This window comes from Pipra filicauda, unplaced genomic scaffold (genome assembly GCF_003945595.2).
Source record: "Pipra filicauda isolate LSUMZ 115617 unplaced genomic scaffold, ASM394559v2 scaffold212_size3012638_pilon, whole genome shotgun sequence".
Classification (NCBI taxonomy): domain Eukaryota; kingdom Metazoa; phylum Chordata; class Aves; order Passeriformes; family Pipridae; genus Pipra; species Pipra filicauda.
In genome coordinates this window covers 585,022-604,752 of record NW_024104324.1, presented here as the reverse complement: position 1 = coordinate 604,752, position 19,731 = coordinate 585,022, and the positions used below count along the sequence as shown (strand labels likewise).

The window sequence follows — 19,731 nt, the reverse complement described above, 5'->3', positions numbered from 1 at the left end:
ACAGCCTGGACACTTTTGGTTTGGTGACTACTGGCATGTACTCTTACTAAAACCAATTCTATGTATTTTAAAATATGATTCCTTCTCAAGTTACATGACAAAATGTCTTCCTTAAGGCAGCACAGAAAATTACTTAACGAGTCATATTACTTTGCTATTCTATGCTAATAGCCCAGAGAACAATTTTAGGAGCTTTGAGGACATTTCATCAATTAGTCAAATCTGCCTTGCCTATAAAGCTTAATCCAAGACATAATACTTCTTAAAATATCACCATAAAAAGATCTTTTCACAGCTTTGCTTTTGTGCTGGCATATCTAACTTTCAAATGTATATTAAAGGCTGGAAAAAAAAACATTTGTGGAAGGAAAACATCTCCATAAACGTCTCTATGAAATATTTCCTAGGAAATGTAATTTATTGGAAAAAGAAAACAACCTACGTCAACAGGATATCGCCAGTCTCCGTTTAACAAAAGCTATTTTACCTCTTTGTCAAACTCCTGGTCAGGGTCGGACATACTTCGGGAAGGCATGGCCACTCCCACATCACTGCCACCTGGAGGGAATAAAAGAAAAAAGGCAGGCTTACACCTCTTGTTGATGCCACAGATTACAGTGCAGAACTGACAAGCTTCCTTCCAGCCTTACTTGATGAGGGCCACGAGATGTAGGTTTTGTTTCTCTGCTGCTGCTGCCGTGAGAGGTTTGCTGCAGACGGACAGGTTTTTTCATCCTGTGCAGGAGGTAGGACACTCTACAGTTGAGATGAAACACCTTGTTAGCCAGCAACAAAGGCTATCCAATGAGAAGTTGTTACTCATGAAAACTTTACTGTGCTTTTGAAGCTATTACAACCCAGTGTTGGTAGAAAAACTGAACTTACTTGACCACATCCACATATTTTCAGTAACAGACACAAACCCTGAGAAAGACAGAGAAAAAACTAAGCCCCATAGCAGCCACTAGAACCTGTCAGCCAGCAAACCCTATATGAAGGGGCAGGGACTGTACCAACAGCTCTGCTTTCCTTCCTCCTCCTGCTGAAAGAACAAATGCCTTACCCACATCTGGGCTATCTGAGAAAGACAAGAGAAAGCCTGACTAACAGCTATGAAACAGAGGGTACATACAGAATGTAGAAATGTACCTTCACACTTGTCTTCCCCTTGTGGACTTAACACTAAAATAGCTCACAAAATGATGTATTAGTTAAATACAAAATAAAATTAATGCTAGAAAGCACTGCAACTCACATGCATTTTAGTTACCTCCACAGCATTAGTTTTTTCCCTCTTGTTATTGCTCTAGAATTGGCAAAGTGCCACAAGCATACCATTCCAGTTCCTAACAGTTTGTAGCTACTCCTACCCTTGCTAGGGAAGCAGAGGAGGGACAGGAAGAGGAAGAAAGCAGAGGGGAGCCTTGCAGTGAGGAATGGTCACTCTGGAGAGAGAATTCAGCAGAGATAGGGCTCATGTGATAGACGTGCTCAAAGCCTGTTGGAGGTGATATCAAGAGCAGAATGTCGAGAGGATGAGGGGAAAGGAAATTCATTCTGTTATTTTAAGAAGAGAAACAAGAAAAAGGAAGGAGGAGAGACGGATTATTTACAAAACTACTAACAAGCTCCTGGCAGTGATATCTGTTTCATTCAGTGTCTCATTCATAAGCCAGCTAACAGTATTTCCTTGCACAGGATTACAAGCATTACACAGCAGGAAGGTTCACCTTTCTCAAAAGGCTTTAAAGAAGAATTTGGTACAGAGATAATACTTGAAGCCCATACAGCTCATCTTCACAGTTTTTGTGATCAAGAACAAATGCACATATATCTCTCTCCCTTTAAAATGTATTTTACCAGTGGGAGGTCCATGAGAACTTGCATTCCATCTCCTGGTCCCATATGAGCCACGTGGTTGAAATTTGTTGGGTTAGAAATCATCTTTGACCTTAGCTCAGGGTCTCTAAGCATTTCCCTAAAAGAACAGAGTGATTTTTTTTTAATAAGCATTCCCAGTCTGTGCATGTCATCATACACATTAAGTTATGTGCCACAATTAAATTCTTACCGCCTTTGTTGTAATCGCTCTTCCTCAGGAACCTTAAATACAAATCTTCTTTTGCTCCTGGTTCGAAGCATTTGCTTCTTGCTGTTGTCAGATGTTTCTGGTACACTGAGGCCAGCTCCTGCTGTAATACCACAATGCAATTTCACATATACAGGTACACACTGACCCAGATGTATCCAACACAAATTTCATCCGATGCAAAGGTAATAACACGGTTAAATTTACTCAGTTAGCTTCATATCAGTTCCCCATTTCTCCCCTTGCCTTTTGCTCACCTGCAAACTTGTTCTTGAAATATATTAGTCTTGGTGGCTCGCAGTTAAGGAGGTTCAGTGTGCCATCCATGTTTAATGGTCTGATCTGTTTTGAGGAAGGAGACACGAATTAACTCAAGCCCAGCATACACCATGAAGAAACATCTCATTTGAAATTAGCCCAATTAAGTTCAATATTCAAGGAAAATTACTTACCCTTCGCAGGCCAATAGTCTGGACCCATTCCATAGTGTTAACATCAAATACATCAACACCATACTCGCTATACACTGTTACATAAGAAGAATTGCAACCTGCGCAGATTAAAAACAAACAGAAAACCCTAATGTCATTTCAGTAGTCCAGATCTGACATATATTTGAGCAAATTTCAATACTTACAAGTTTTCCACTATGTGCGAGACACATTTTAAAACACTGTTTCAAAGCCCCAGTTTCAAATAGAATTTTTTGTGATAATAGACTTGCTAATGACAACTACCAGCATCATGGAAAGATTTAAATTTGACCCTTCCAGTATTTTTAAAACTTCACACTGCCATTTCATGAAATTGCAAAATGGCATCTGAAGTTTTCACATGCATACAAATTTGCTAGGTGGTAGGAAGTGAGCAGCTAGCTTTTCTATGGATTACTTCATTTCGGAAGCAGCAAACTAACGATACATCTGCTGTGTGCAGAGGAGATGAGAGGGCCACCATCTGTGAGCTGGGTCGTGAACTCACGATGCAGATCTGTTCTCAATTTCCTTCCTCTTTTGCCAACAATTATGTAGCTTTAGATATTCATGTATGGGTGCTTTCATCAGGTTAACATAAAAATGTCACAGTGCTTAAAGCCCATAACTCATTTTCTTTTCAACTTTTTTTTCTTAAAGCATAAAAGGCATCAGCAGACAACTTTATTTTAGGCCAAACGAAAAGCGGAGATCTCTACAGCTTCGTAACAACATGCTTCTGGCTCATGTAAAGGCTGTGTTCTGATGTAAAGAGCAGTTACTAGAAACTTATGGGATTTAATAGAGAAGAGATGCTTCAATAAGCAAAATGAAAATAACCCAAAAGGACACTAAACACATCACAAAAATCTTCTTAGAAAAACTGAAGTAAGGTGTGGTGCTAGTATTAAATTCATTCACACAAAGCCTTGGACAGCTATCATATGTATGTATCACAAAAACGATTTATGGTCAAGTATTTATTACAGGGGGTCACAGTTGGCTTGGATGTTCAAATCAAAGGAGAGAACCGAGCATCAGGCAGAAACACCAACTGCTTCTGCCTGACCAGCTTGTAGCCAAGGCTGGCACTTGCGAGTCAGAGCTGACGAGTTAGACCAGATCTTGACTGGTTCCCAGTGAGACATGTCAGTGTCTGCACTGGGCTTGCCCAGGCTACAGCCTCGAGACCTGCTGGCTCCAACGCTTTGCACTCGGCTGCACTTGAGCCAAGCAGCCCCACAACACCTGCACTGACTCAGCACAGAATCAAGCTGGTGTAGCAGCAACCCAGACAGGCCACCCGGGATAACAGAGCTGTGTGAGTGCAGCCCCTGCCCTCTCCATGTGTGAGGGCACCAAATGCCCCAGAGACAAATTCTCTGCTGTACCCTTAAACCTCTGTACATGGTGCTTTACCACAGTAGAAACCATAACAGGGGGAGAATCAGTTCCACTTCAATGATCTCTCCTATGAAGGCAGATTGAGAGAGTTGGGGTTGTTCAGCCTAGGGAAGAGAAGGCTCCAGGGAGACCTTATAGCACGTTTCAGTACCTACAGGGACTGCAAGCAAGCTGGAGAGGGACTTTTTACACAGGTATGGAGTGATAGGATGTAGAGTAATGGCTTTAAACTGAGAGTGGGTTTAGACTGGATATTAGGAAGAAATTTTTTCCTGGCAGGCACTCAAACAGGTTGCTCAGAGAAGCTGTGGAAGAAGCTGCTCCATCCCTGGAAGTGCTGAAGGTCAGGCTGGGTGGGGCTTTGAGGAACTTGGTCTAGTAGAAGGTGTCTCTACCCGCGGCTGGAGAGTTGAAACTAGATGATCTTAAAGATTCTTTCCAACCCAAACCATTCTGTAATTTTATGACCTCTTGATGGGAAAGTTAAAAAAAGCCACCATCACTAGTGACAGGCACCAGGACTGAGGATGGAGGACAAGCCTAATGAAAAGGGAAGTAATCCAGGTTCCTTTGGCAGCGAAAAATGTTGCTCTTTCTACAAAAACAGCCCTAGGCCAGTGCCACTCAGGATTGCACATACAAGAAGGTTATAACAGACACTTCTAATAATAACAGACAAGACCATTAACTACAAGTCTAGTTTGCTGAAATGCAAAAAACTGTAAAGCTGATTAAGGAAAAGGAAACATTAGTTTTAGCTAATGGTGTTTTAAAGTAAATTTGCCACTACATTGTTTCCTTGGGCCTTTCCTTCAGACTTCTGTACAAAACTAGGTCAGTGTAAAGCAAGCAAACAATTTCAGTCCAAGACAGTTAAAATTAAACAAACTGCTATTATGGCCTGGCCTGATCAAACCAACATGCACCTAACTTCTTGCTGCACTGTTTAAACAAAAAGCTATTTCTTGCCTTTGATAATTCAAAATTTTTTAATTGCTATTTGAGCTCCAAATAGGAATCCCAGTTTTATCATCACCTGCCTTTGACTACTGAATACTGAAAAATGCTCTGCATGTAACCTCTATCCTACCTAGCTGATAAATCAATGCTCCTGAAACACGCAGAGTAGTTGAAAAATAACCGTCCACCTACCCTATTTTTGGAAATTCTCCCCCTAAAAAATAAAGCCAAAAGGAGAAAAAGTACTACCAGTTCTGCCAAAATTAGTATTTTTATCTCTTGTTATCTTCATGAACCTTTAGAGTTGCAGTTACATTTCTTCTTCAGCTTTCTATTGTACTTTGAGTACAGGACACAGAAGACATCCTACGGACAACTAGATATTTACACTCTCTAGGGGAACAAAAATCTTTATAGAATTTCACAGACAGGTAGTCTTGCACTGTCCTGCATCCAGGATTACTGTCTGTAGAAATTATTTTGCATTCTGCTATTTATTCTCTGTGTCCTGAACAAGACAGAGCTTTTCTTGCAGCATCCAGGATCTCCACATCCAAAACTACCATCAGGAAGAACTTATGTGTCTGTTAACTCATCGAAACTTAAACTGGAGATATTCAAAGACAAACCGAAGCAAAATTGAATACAATGCTGACTATTTTTAGACAAGTAAAGCAGCAACAGGGATATGGCAACAGAAAAACATATACATACTACAGGCAACAGGAGTTGCAGGCCACATTAGTTCCTGCATGCGTGACCTTCGACCTTGCGAATCGACGTATACTCCCATATGGCTGAAGCAAAGCAGGTATTCCTCATTACTGAGCTCCACAGCACAAAGGGCATCAAAAGACTGCTGTGAGAGGAAGATAAGCGAGGGGTCATTAGGATTTACCAGGTTTATAGATTGTCCATCTCCCTGGATGGTCAACAGAGAGAACCCAGACTGGTAGCCAACACAGAGCTTGTCCTTGAACACTGTCATCCACTGTACAATTCCCGGAGCCTGAATTTCACTGAATTTTTTGTGGAAAGGTTTAGTTCTGTGAATTTCATAGCAAAAAACCTGTCGCTTGACAGCCACAAACAAACAAGTAGAAGAACTCTTCTTTAGTGTTCCAGTTGTAATCAGTTGGCAGCCTTTAGTTTCTGCAAGCTTAATGTCAAAGTTCCCTTCTGACCCATCCAGAGAGGCCCAGGGGTAAAGGTGGACGTGATGGTTCCGACCACAGATGAGGATGATAATTTTCTCTTTGGGAGCAAGCTCTATCTGGTACACCTTCTTGCAGTCAGCAGCTCGGACTATCACTGCAAAGGAAACAAGAGATGCCGTAAGTTAAACAGGAAAAAGCATCAGGCCTGGAAGCATTGCAGTATTACACAGTGATGTCTGAAAATGAATCTAAACACAGACGTGTACCAGGTGAGGAAGAGCACTTATTACATGTGTTCAATCTCTGTTATCAATTCAGAGAGCAAACAATGAAGCAATTTATAATTTATTGATAAAAAGTCTCAACAACACTTTGTGGGAAAAGGATGCTTAACATGTGGGATAAATGGAGAAATTTTTTTATATAATTTTTATGTAATATCATGTGTACAGTGTCAGATACCACATTTTCTAAAATGGGTCCCACCTTCAGGAAAACATCGGCATCTTCAGTAAATTTTAGAGGAAGACCAAATTAGCAGAATACAATGAGAAGAAATATAAAGTATTTAGTGCTGATAACTGAGGAAATAAAATGCAGGCAGATGTCTCAGCCAGATAAAAAAGCAGTACAGTAAGTGAGTGTAAAACACCTATATGGAAAGGCAAAAAATGCTGTGATGGGGAAAGGATAAGAAGGAATGGGCTTAAGCTGCAGGAAGAGAGGTTTAGGACAGGCACCAGGAAAAGCTACCCCACAGAAGGACTAGTTAGGCTGCCAATGGCAGCTGGGGAGTTTCACTGTTTGAAGCATTTTTTTAAAGCTGGGTTAGAGGCAGCTAAGGGGGTTAGGTACAATGTGTTCTTCTTTTGGGATCGTGGCTTTACAAGCACTTTCAGGAATGCCTGAGTATTTCATGGAGTACAAACAGATGAGAAATGCTAAGACAGGAAACATAATAATCATAAGCCAACTATATCAAATTATAACTCATTTTCTGTTAGCTGAACGCATTAAAAGTATTTGTAAATGATAATTAACAAAAAAAAGGAGAAATATTAACTGGAAATTATATGCCATTTTTTCAGTAATAGTTGAGTAACGTAGCCAAGTTACCAAATTCTGTAAACTTGGTAACAAGACTTTGGCTGTTTAGATCACAAAGCCAAGTGCTGTTGTGGCATCCCTCCACTTGCACAAACAGATGATATGTCTGAAGAAATTCTATGAAATAACCAGCTGTTGGAACTTTGCCAGAGAGAAAAGATTTTTTTTCTAGCTCCAACTCTAGCTTATTTGTCAAGAATTAAGTGGTCTTCTGACCAAAGATCTTTGATATAAACATCTGGCAGTTAATTAACACTGAAAATTACAAATGCCATAAAATGAAAAAGAGATTACCATTCATAAGAATGCTATTAGCACACAGAACTGGCCATAGAAAACTCCTGCTAAATATCATTTACCTTTAAACCAAAATTGACAATTCATTTTCACATTTACACATGACACGGTGATGCAGATAATTGTTCCTTTATGAAATAACCTTTCAAATTAGATGTACAATTTTCTTTAATGCAGGAAGCTGTACTGGAATCTCTGGAATTATCTGCATCTCAAGTTATGTTTATATCTAACTACTCAGAGAATGGTGACCACTGGAAGCTTACTCAAAGGAATGGCATTCATTACTCCTAAAAAGAATTTCAAATATCTGCTGTCTCCATGTATAAAGCAGTTTCTCCTGGAACTGGGAAATGCCTTATTCTAAACAAGACGAAGCAATAACATTTTGCTTTTTGACTTAAAATTACATCCCTGATGTAATTTAATTTTGGAAGTCAAAGGAATTAAAAACCTGTATTCATTAGTCTATTTTTACATTGAAATACAAGTTTTAGCATGACTAAAATCCCACTTTCAAATAGCCACATACTAAATCACGTTGAAAAAGGAAATCAAGGAAATCACTGATAAGACCAGCCCTCAGGAATTACAGAATCACAGAATCATCTGGGTTGGAAGGGACCTCCGAGATCATCAAGCCCAACCTTTGATCCAACACTGCCGTGGTTACTAGACCATGGCACTGAGTGCCACATCCAGTCTCATCTTAAAAACTTCCAGGGACGGAGAATCCACCACTTCCCTGGGCAGCCCATTCCAATACCTGATTACCCTTTCTGTAAAGAATTTCTTCCTAATATCCAACCTAAACCTCCCCTGGCACAGCTTAAGACCATGCCCTCTTGTCTTGCTGAGAGCTGCCTGGGAGAAGAGACCAACCCCCACCTGGCTACAGCCTCCTTTCAGGGAGTTGTAGAGAGTGATGAGGTCTCCCCTGAGCCTTCTCTTCTCCAGGCTGAACCTTAGCTACCTCAGTCTCTCCTCATAGGACTTGTGCTCAAGTCCCTTCACCAGCCTCATTGCTCTTCTCTGGACCTGCTCCAGCACTTAAATATCCTTCCTGAATCTCTGACCCAGAAGACAAGGGAAGAGGAACGGTGAGAGGAAGACTTTCCATTGGTAAAGGAGGATGGGGTTAGAGATCACCTAGGCAGCCCTGACTTCTGCAAGTCCATGGGCCCTGAGGGGATGCATCCATCAGCACTGGGGGAGCTGACAGACACCATAGCAGGGCCACTCATGATTACTGTTGAAAGGTTGTTGTGATCAGGAGAGGTGCCCATGGACTGGAAGAAAGGAAATGTCACCCCTCTCTTTAAAAAGGGCAAGAAGGAGGACCCAGGGAACTATCAGCCAGTCAGCCTCACCTCAAACCCTGGCAAGATGATGGAGCACCTCATTCTGGAGGTCATTTCTAAGCATATGGAAGAGAAGGTGATGTGGTGGGGGAAAACAGGAGCAGTCAGCATGGATTCATGCAGTAAAGGAAAATCATGCTTTACCAACCTGACTGCCTTCTACAATGAGACAACTACCTGGGTGGATGAGAGGAGAGCAGTGGATATTGTCTACCTGGACTTCAGCAAGGCTTTCAATACTGTCTCCCATGATATCTTCATAGGCAAACTCAGGAAGTGCAGACTGGATGATGGGACAGTGAGGTGGATAGAGAACTGGCTGAATGGCAGATCCCAGAGGGTCGTAATCAGCGGTAAAGGGTCTAGCTGGAGGCCTGTCACTAGTGATGTCCCCCAGGGTTCAATACTGGGTCCAGTATTGTTTAACTTGTTCATCAGTGACTTGGATGAAGGAACAGATGCCTCCTCAGTAAGTTCACTGATGACACAAAACTATGAGTAGCCAAAACCCCAAAGTGCTGTGCAGCCCTTCAGGAGGACCTTGACAGGTTTGAGAGATGGGCAGAGAAGAACTGTCTGAAATTCAACAAAGGCAAGTGCAGGGTCCTGCAATCTGGAGAAGAACCCCAGGCACCAGTACAGGCTGGGGGCCGACCTCGTGAAAAACAGCCCTGTGGAGAACAACTGGGGGACACTGCTGGACAACAACCTGTCCACAAGCCAGCAGTGTGCCCTTGTAGCCCAGAAGGCCAAAAAAATCCTGGGATACATTATGAAGAGCATCACCAGCAGGTCAAGGAAGGAATGGACACTGAGTCTTCAGAAAGAACTTCAGACTACACTAATCCCATTTTTCCCTAAGCAGAAGGCAAAGTGAACTAAGAACAGGAAGGAAAAAGCAGGTTCAGGATGAAGCATGGAGTTAAGGAAATAGATGATGGAAGGGAGCAAGGAAGCACTTGGCCATCATCGGTGTGAAAGAGAATGTGAGTGGTTGTCACATTTCTGGAAGAAACAGACAATGAGACATGGAGGCTTTGATGGAAAGTCTACAAACTCTGTGTGTGCTGTGCATGCTCTGGGTGCTCAGACATTTTGCTACCTGCTGTGGGAACTCAGTTAAGGTGAGAATGTGTCAGAATATGCCCAGTAACTCATCCCTTTAATTTCAGCCAGTCAACTGAATGTAATGATAATGACCAAATTAATGCTTATATCTCACATTCACTTTTCCTTCTCATCAATTAAGTGAGTGCTTAATACTTACTACACATGAAAGGCTGTTGAGCAACCTATATTACAGCAGCACTAAAAGTTATGGAGCTCATTATTCTGTATGTAATTACTGCATGCATTATGGCCTAACTTACCATCACGGGTCACCTCTATCACATACAGTCCTTCTTCTGAACCAATTGCTATTCTATCTCGATCTAAACCAAGAGAAGAAAAAAGAGCTATTAATTCAGCTACACTTAATCTTGTCTTTAAAACAGACTGTTTGATTTGAACACCTGAAAAAATTTCTGGACAAACAAGATTTTCAGCAGCAAATTGATTTTGTTCAAGTTCACACAGTCAGTCAAAAGCATGCTACATACCATATTGCTAAAACAACCTGCTAAACAATTAAACAGTATTATTTACCTCAAGTAGATGAAGAAATCTGAATCTCAATGCAAGATTAACATTTTCTCCCATTATTAAATTCCTATGAAGGAGTTCAGCTGAAGAATTTATTTCAAAGCATCAGTGCTCTCATTATGAAGCATAAAAGCTCCATCTAAAAGCTCCAACAACCCTCACACACTTATAAAAGTTAAAACAATCATACCTACAATAGCAGCAGCTAAACTTGCTTTAATAAGAGGCAGTGTACTGTCATAGGCTTCTTGTGGAATATGCACAACCTGGTTCCTTAGTCTGTTTTTGTGAAGGATAGACTGCAACCCTTCTAGGATTCCAACCCACTTCCTCTTTTCATTCTCATTTTCCGTCAGGATCAGTAGAGAACAAGACTTTGAAGGCAAACCTAAGAGAGAAGCTGTAACCTTTTAACAGACAGAGAAAGTGAAATTAGCTAGAGTAATAAAAGCCCTTTTTGTCATGCAGAACTGTGAAAATGAAATACACTTTTTCATAACAATGCAATGATGTACCGGGGGGGAGGAGGGGGGGGATGCACAACACAGCTAATATGGCCACAGTGCTTCAAAGAAACAAACTAAAAACAACCACTGCACAAGACACAGTGGTTTTATTTAAAAGTACTCAGTCTTGCTTAATCATTCTGGATCCTAAAATATGGGCAAGGAATGCTGCATTCCTATCCTTCAACAATCAATACATGGCAGTAAAAGGCTTCTTCCTGCTCTGAACTGGAATTTCAGTAGCATACTATAGTTTGTCCTGATCCCTCCTATCCACGACATTTTAATAACTTATTGAAAGTGACACACATGCCTTCTGAGCCACATGCATTTAAACCCAAAGGCATTGCTATGATCGGTTCTAAATCTTGATTTTGCTACTTAATTTTCAAAATATTTGTCCAAGGGGAGGAGCTCATCATATCTGCATTCAAAGCTCTGGTGGAAAGCAATGTTTGAGACTGAAGTCTGCCTTCTCCTACATGCCCTAGGTAAAACATCCTATAGATCTCAAAGCAGAATGCATTCCAAACAGAAAAAAACTATCCAGGAACTTCTGTTGCCTGAAGTATGCACTTACTAATTCTTAATATTAGTTCTGTGTCCTGCATGAAGAGCTTGAAGGGTTTGTGAGATCATGGGAAATATGCCTTCTGTCACAGAAAAAAGTAACAAAAGGTGCAAAAGGGCAAATCTGAAGGCTGTAACATGGATTAACAGACCTTCAGCCTATATGCTTTCGTAAGAAAATCATCATAAAGGTGGATAATGTGGTTACGCAACACACATAGTTCCTGAAAAGAGAGAACTGCACAATAACACTCATGTCAAACATAAAATATATCTGAAAATAAACCTGGGACAATAGGATGTCAAAGACAGGACTCCAGAAGTAAGATGAAGGCGAAGGGAGGTAGGAAAAAAACCAAGTAGTTTGCGATTGTTCACAGCTCTTATTACTCTACATAGAGTTTTTTCATGTCTAAACTGTAACTAGGCATTATTATTTTAAAGACAGATGGAGGCATAATGGATAATATTTCTAAGTTAGAAAACAAAACCAAACCAGACTCCAGCTAAGGTTTTCCCTTTGAAGTACCACCATGTATTACTCCTCTTAGTCTTTTGAAGGTGGCATCTTACATATAGTCAAATGCAGGAAAAAATGTGAGAAGTCATATGCATATACCTTGCATTATTCATCATACAAAAATCCAGCATTTGCTAGGAAACTCAAGATTTCTTAACTCAAACTACTAAGCTGTGGAAACACTCCAATACAGACTGCAGTATTTAAATGGCAGGACAGCCCAATATCCAGCTTTAAAAACTGGTTGCCAAGTAGAAATGTTGGAGTCTGAGACAAGTTCTTCCTCTTCTTGAATTCATGAGGGGTCAGAGGTGGTCACAGGTCATTTTAGTGTTTGGCAGCATTCTGGTATTGCTTTCTGCTGGTGGAAGATCCAAAAGAAACGAAAATCTGTCTTTGGTGGGCCGCCAGTATCATAATGTGTTATGTTGTATGGCACATATGAAAGGAGGACTACATTTTTACACAGATTACATGAAGTAACAGTTTTAACTGTTATGTAGAAGCTACTTCTATGTCTTTATGTCAGCAAGAAGCAAATCTAGAATTAAATGAAATTGAGAAAAGAGACTCTTGCACCAGATATTAATGGTTTCCAGTTTTAGTAATTTCTTCATTTGAAGGAGGACATAAAACTAAGAAAAAGAGGTGGACTTTGGCAGCATCTCCTCTGGTATCTAAATGGATTTACTCACACATCAGGCTTCCAGTTAATTTATCAGATCTCTTTAGCAGCGGATAATCTGATCAAACCATGGAGATATTTTGTAATGTCTATCTCTACAAGTATTATTACATGTGGATATTTGACAGAAGTTTTATTTTTTTCTTAGATACTCTTTCAGTTAAAAACTGCAGGCAGAAATTAGAGCAGCAAGTCAGGCAGGCTAAATTGTATGGATGCCTTGTTCTTAAACGAATGAACCACTGTTCTTGCATAGCATATTTTCTCTCCTCAGAAGCCCTTTCCCACAGTATTCCACATTTGCTAATTTAAGAAGAGAGCAGGCAGATGGAAATTAAAACAAACAAACAAAAAACCCCAACAAAACCCAAAACAGAAACATGTAAGAGGAAAATTAAGGTAAAGGTAGTAGTAAACTAAAGCATAAAATTCCACTGCAGAAAATATTTCTAGAAAAAAGCAGAAAAGCAAAGACACAGAGGCAGTCAAGTACAAAGACACTTCCTAAGTAAAACCCTAAAGCACCAAATGATAGGGACTGCATGTGACTGTCAGCTCTTTGCTTTCCATGTTTTGCTGACTTGATTCTAAATGACTGAGGATCAGAGATGCTGAAAACAGTGAGTTTCTGTATTCAAATGCAAGGGATTATAGATACTGGCTACTATGTACTCTGCTCTAAATTTTAAAATTCCAGATTAAATGTAATTCACATAAAACCTAGGAAAGAAGTTCCTGTTGTTAAAAACTAAATACAGCATTCAGATAGAACCTAAATCAGCTAATTATTTTCTCTTATTTTATTTTTTCCTACTGTACTTAAATACGTAATTAAAGAAACTGAAATTTCAAATGTATTTCTTAAATACAAGATAATACACAGCAGACTAGAATCAATGAGCACAACCCAGCTTCAGAACATTCTATTACAGCATCAGTTCCTAAAGCAAGAGTCCAAAGCTAAGCAAGAAAAAACAGAATCTGGTAATACCAATGCAAGAAGAGACAAAACACACTGAATTATAATCAAGAAAATAAAAAAAGCCAAACTTTATATACAAGGAAGCAGTGAAAGAAGGAGAACTTTTTTCTTTACAGTTCAGATATGAGTACCACCATATTGTTCCTCTACACAGCAACCCTTGTAAATTCTTACACTTCTGCATAACTCAATCAACATTAAATATGGATAACGTATGCCATTCTCAAAACAAAACACTGGTATTCAACTTGCATTTTCTTCATGAGTAAATTGGTTGCCATACCCTGAATATACAAGGGATGTCTTTACGAGTTGCATGTATTACATCCGATGCTAGGACAGAGCTCACACAAAAATCTTCATCTCTAGTAAGAAAGAGAGCAAGAGAATTACATACAAGCACACACTAACATTATTCAGCATCATCTAATTGGTATCACCACTGTTTCAATAGGCTGCCATCTCCTAACACCGCACAGAGGTCACAACTGCCATCACTGCTTTGTTATGCTCTAACCATCCTTGACCCAAACAACTCACAAGCTTCAGTTATGTTTCTACAGCATTTGGTAACTCAGTCCACCTGAAGTTAAGTGGGGTGGCTTTGTGTAGTTTTGGTGTACCAACCACACCTATTCTACAATTAGAAGCAAGAATATTGCTCTTCCAGCCCAGCAGACACATTAGAAATGAATAATTCATACCTCAATGTGTAGCAAGAGAGGGGCCTTTGGAAAAAAAGAAAAATCACATAAAAAGCTCTTGGCAACATAATTATAGTTTGTGGGATTCAAATAAGGGTTTTCAAAACAGCTAGATTTTATTCTCTATTACAGTAAAATAAACAGACATCAGAACAACTTTTGCATTTCAGAGTGCTCCACCCCAGAGGGCTTGTCTACACAAGCCTTTTTAAACTGAATTTGACCAAGTTGATCACCATAATTGCCAATTTTAGTGCAAAGATGACACTAATGTCTGAAACTTGCCCATGATAAAATTCATAGCTGTGGTGGTTAACATCTATTAAAAACATCTAAGAATCCTCAGAAGACAGCCTCAAAGAGGTAGCTACAATAAGCAGATAAAGGATGGGACAGTTGGTATAATCTCTGGCTGAGTTGCTTCAAGCAATGTACTGATGTGAATGCTGCTATTTGCAATACTTCCACGTTTCTGCTCCCACTGCCAGCATGTCAGAGAGCTGACACTGACAGTTCTCAGTGACTGTGAGGACAGCACAGCACTACTGGTGCAACCCCACGCTACTACTGTCTGGAAAAAATATAAATCAAGGTGCCTGTGAATGCAAACTTTATATTCAACAGAGATACAAAGGTGCTGTAACATTAAAAGGTATTACACTTTCTTGATATTTCCATAAATTTTAATAAAAAACCCTCTTGGTTACTCTGATCACTGTAAGTCTCAGATCTTTTGTAGACAGTGTTCAGTGGTTCAAATGATTCCCCATGAAATAATAACTCCTGTGAGATGGCAGGGTCAGAGCCATTTGCAGTGTAAATTAGCTGGTGCTCTTCTGCAGACTACTTCAGTTTTTCTAATATTGCTGAAATTATTTGCTATGGGATGATCTGTGACTCAATGTTGAGGTCAGAGTGCACGGGAAAAGCAATCTACCAAAGTACATTTGCTTCCCACAGATGCATACGGAAGTCTAGGAAGAAGCATGCTAATTCTGTAAATATTGGTGACAGTACTATAAGTGACTACAGAGTCACTTAAGTGACTTCTTGCTGAGCCCAATCTATCAGCCTAAACTTAGCTGCAGTCTATATACAGAACACACATATCTTCTCAGACCAGAGCTGTCATAATGTTATAGCTTCTTGTGTACTATAAATAAATACCACTGTTAAGAAAAAAGTACAGAGGATTTCTGCTCTGTCATAATAATACAAACCTGAGATCCAAGACTTGACTTGCCACAACTCCAGGCTGAGTGGATTTTCCTTCAGGCACATCATATAAGAAGAGTTTACAGTCACAGACAACTGCATAAGCCCTCTGCCACCCCTTCTTAACTCCTGTAGGCTTTGGGACCTGCATATAAATAACTGATTGCTTATTAAATGTAAGCACATGTAGTAGACACAGAAAGCAAGACATTTAGAAAAGATTATACTAAGATCAATGGAATTACAACACATTCTACTTGCCCTTCAAAATAGTATGAAAAACGTCAAGTAATCAAGCAATCATTTCTCCTCTCTTAAGTTCAACCACTCCTTGTTACAGTTTAATAAATATATTCAGGCTTGTATAAAGGTATTAGGCTTGTATACTGCACAAATGCCAAAATGGTAGCACAGTTTACCTTTTATATTGTGTTTACATCAACAATGACAGAAATTCTTTCTTAAACCATTCTTTTTTTTCCCTTGCTGCTTATGAACATTGTAACTACTAATCTACTGACCTTCAGCTCTTGTAGTAAAACCAAGTGTTTCTCCCACATCTAAAGCAACAAAGGTTAAATAAGTTACACGGATGGCACACAAAGCCTTAGGGCTTTAGCACTATTTAGGTGATCTGTTTAAACATACTTAGAGGTTCCAAGCTGCATAGCTGTAAGTGAAGTTTAGTATTCTTCTCTTGTCCAAGAACAAAAGACTGTTACCTTGACATAACCTTTATAGGCGGTTCCTATTCCTCTTTGCACATCTACTCCAAGAGGCCTTTTGGCTTGCTCAGGGGGTATAGGGCAGACCTGAGGTGCACTATCCTTGCAGGAAACATGGCATGCAAATGAACACACTAAGTACAAAAGAGAAAATTCACAGTGAAATGCATGTATGAGTCAACAGGTGATTAATGTAGTCTACACTCAGCAAATTAATTAATCACACTGAAACTGGCAAACAGCTCACTTGCAATAGCTCACTATGCTGAAGGAGTGAACACATCTAGATATTGAGACTCTCTAAAGCTCTTTTATTTCCTCCTTTTAGCCTATTACATCCACAAAGGGCAGGAACTGAGTTCACATTTCAAGGAAATGGAGTTTGGCAGCCTCACTGACGTTAAGCACCAACCAGTGACAGAAGAGAAACAGTATTAGTAAAGGAGGAATAAAAATTACAGGATAGTGATAATAGGTGTTTAATTTGATCCAAGTATGCAAGGATACTGCAAAGACAAAGTAAAACTAAATCAACTAAAAAGACAGAAAGGGTTAAACTATTAAGCACAAGATACAGACTTGAAAGCATAAATGAAATAGAAACAACGGACAAGGACTGAAATACTGCATGAAAATGGCATATATATATATATTGCCCAGAGATCAAATAAGTTCAAATAAGCAGCAAACATCTATACTAGTCATTGCATGCTTTCTTACCATTTGCACCATTTTGTACCCCTTTATGCTGCACCAGTAAGGGACAAAGGTCTCTATTGTCTCTTGCCTATAGAGCACTTCATACAGAAGCAGTACACACAAAAAACTCATATGCCATTTTACATGAGACAGACTACAGGAACTGCAGAATGAGTTAATGTGTTATACTGAGGCATTCAACCCACAGCTTATTGGTCAGATCTTTCCACAGAGATTCTGCTTAGTTTGTCCCAGCTACCCTGTTTCTACCAGTAGGCTTGGGAAGGCAGCAGGAGAAGGGCACAACACTCTGATCCATCCTGTGTATCTTTCTAACCATATTCTCAGAAGTGGGAATCTGGCAGCTATCCTAGGTACATTTAGTCCTGTAATTATGAAGTGTCAAAGGATTCCAAAAAACCTGGAAACAGCCTGCTTCTGCTAAAGCCATAGACTAGGCAACAAACCTCCTCCTCATGATGCCTGAGGGAAGAGACAGCAGAGAAGGCAGCCCCGAGCAGGTTGCCTGGCTTGTTCTTTGAGCTACTGTCTGCTCCCAAGAAGGCAGGGGTTACCAAAAAGTCATACATGCAAAATACTGTAGGTGTTCCCCAAGACCAGGTAATAAACTCAGCTCTTCGAGGAGGTATCATAACTATTTGGGACTGTGCATATCAAGGCACACCAGTTGTGGAATAGGAAAATCCACAGGATATAGTCAGTTTCACAGGCCTTTGGAAGTGTAGCTGTATTTTACCATAGTCTCCAGCATTAAAAAGAGGAGGAACTGGGAAAAGCAAGTGATTGAGAGTGGAACATGGCAAAGTTTTGTTCTACTGGAATCATCTCTATTCTTATGTGAATGTGATTCTAGTTTTTTCTGTAGCTATTAATATCTGCTGTGGAATAGGCAAACTGGAAAACTAATGATGCAGAGCTTAATCAAAACACATGAGACAAAAAGAAGAGTGAAGCTGATAGCTACACTAAGGGAAAAAGACAGTTTCAAGCTTGTAGAAAGAGATGCAAAACAAAAGTTCAGAACTGTCAGCAACAGGAGACAAAAGGCAGCCCCAGGGCAAGTGCTGGCAGAGTGACAGGTCCTCTTGGGGAAGAACTGCCACCAGAAGATCTGCCAGGAAAAAAAGCCCTGAAGGGCAGATGAGGCAATCTAAATGTGATACTGAGGGTGTCAGTGGAGAGGGTGTCACTAGCAAGAACTAAGCTGGGCACAGAAATAAGGTTATTTATACTGTAGTGCCTTCATTGGATTTGTGACCTATTTAACTGAGTTCATGTGTCCAATCAAGATACAGTAAATATTTTCAAATAAAAATACCTCCCTATACTTGAACACAGAATTCAGTAGTGACACATGCATCAGATAAAGCATTTTAAATAAAACTAATGGACAGCAAGACAAGCTACAGATGAAATAATCTAGCAAATGGTCCTCTCAACATTCAGGGTTTATGATTAGGATAACATAAAATAGACATAATCAGATCATTCCCGTAGTCTTCTCTACTACAGCAACAGAAACCAGTCCTGCCTTCCCCGCCCTGTCCCTCGCACTGTAACAGCACTAATGGTAGCAGAATTAATTAGCAATATGAAATCATACATCATCATCATACTTCTAAAGGGATGCAAAAGAAAGGAGAACCATTCAGTGGCAGCCACCCCTTTCTTTCATTCCCTCCCCAAAGAAATGGTTCCCTTCAAATACATTAGTGTTTTGGGATGCTTTTCGAGGGACTTGCTGAAAATATAAAAAGTTTCACTGACTCACCGTCACAGGCATAACCTTGTCGAACTAATCCCACCATAAGAGAGGTGCAATGACTACACTGAGTAGGGCTTGTGAATGACTTGATATTGAGCTGGTGAGCTTTAGGCTGAAAGATACATTCAGGATAAAAAATAACTTCATTTTCTGGACTTAGGTAATGCAAGCACCTCCCTTCACCACCCTATATCAGTGCGCACATTATGAAACCTGGGCTTCTTTTATGTAAGTGCAGCTTGGAAAAGGTGCAGCAAGACAACAGTAACAGTTTTATTTCCAACTGCAAAAGATACTCAAACTAAAACCTACGACTATTTTTTATCATCCCCTACAACAAACCAAAACCCATCCATACGCATTTGGAAACATTTGATTAAAAACACAGACCTAACAAACACACATATGACAAACCCAAACAGGACAAGAACAAACACAGAGGGCTAATTTATAGATTATACTTTTTTCCTTTGTTCTTTAGAATAAGGTCAGCACAGTCCCCCTACCTTTGGTACAGCTAGAGAAATGGACTGAATGGTGGGGGAAGGAGCAGCAGGCATCCTCTGAAGCCGAATTGGTTCCTGAATCACAAGAAACTGTAATTGAGCAAAATAAGGCTTCAAGAATTTGTTTCAAGATTGGGGTAGCAAAGCTTATTGTCTTCTGATTTTTTTTATTTTTTTGAATATGATCAAAAATTTAATTGTCGTAAACATCACCATTCTGATTTAATAGAAACAGATTGTGTTTTAAAGCACTCACAGGAAAGCCTGCACACTAACAAATAAGCAGCAATACAGAAAACATGAAAATGAGGTACATCAACATACAGAAAGGCAGCAAAAAG

At 39.8% G+C, this 19,731-nt stretch overlaps 1 protein-coding gene across 10 annotated transcripts in view; it reads right to left on the bottom strand.

The window, feature by feature from the left end:
- The window catches only part of CDC42BPB (CDC42 binding protein kinase beta), a 94,564-nt gene that overhangs the window by 3,304 nt on the left and 71,529 nt on the right, over positions 1 to 19,731 (bottom strand). For 2 of the 10 annotated variants that reach the window (XM_027735534.2, XM_027735525.2), the window contains 15 exons: positions 19,391 to 19,480; positions 18,891 to 18,996; positions 16,397 to 16,533; positions 15,680 to 15,819; positions 14,039 to 14,120; positions 10,683 to 10,899; positions 10,219 to 10,281; positions 5,641 to 6,237; positions 2,542 to 2,639; positions 2,347 to 2,431; positions 2,072 to 2,192; positions 1,861 to 1,978; positions 886 to 924; positions 651 to 756; positions 488 to 558 (listed from right to left, as the gene is read on the bottom strand). In XM_027735534.2, the coding sequence (XP_027591335.1) occupies positions 488 to 558; positions 651 to 756; positions 886 to 924; positions 1,861 to 1,978; positions 2,072 to 2,192; positions 2,347 to 2,431; positions 2,542 to 2,639; positions 5,641 to 6,237; positions 10,219 to 10,281; positions 10,683 to 10,899; positions 14,039 to 14,120; positions 15,680 to 15,819; positions 16,397 to 16,533; positions 18,891 to 18,996; positions 19,391 to 19,480 (2,070 nt within the window). The remainder of the gene's footprint in view (positions 1 to 487; positions 559 to 650; positions 757 to 885; positions 925 to 1,860; positions 1,979 to 2,071; positions 2,193 to 2,346; positions 2,432 to 2,541; positions 2,640 to 5,640; positions 6,238 to 10,218; positions 10,282 to 10,682; positions 10,900 to 14,038; positions 14,121 to 15,679; positions 15,820 to 16,396; positions 16,534 to 18,890; positions 18,997 to 19,390; positions 19,481 to 19,731) is intronic. The other 8 variants (XM_039381085.1, XM_027735528.2, XM_039381087.1 and 5 more) reach the window with 5 other exon arrangements.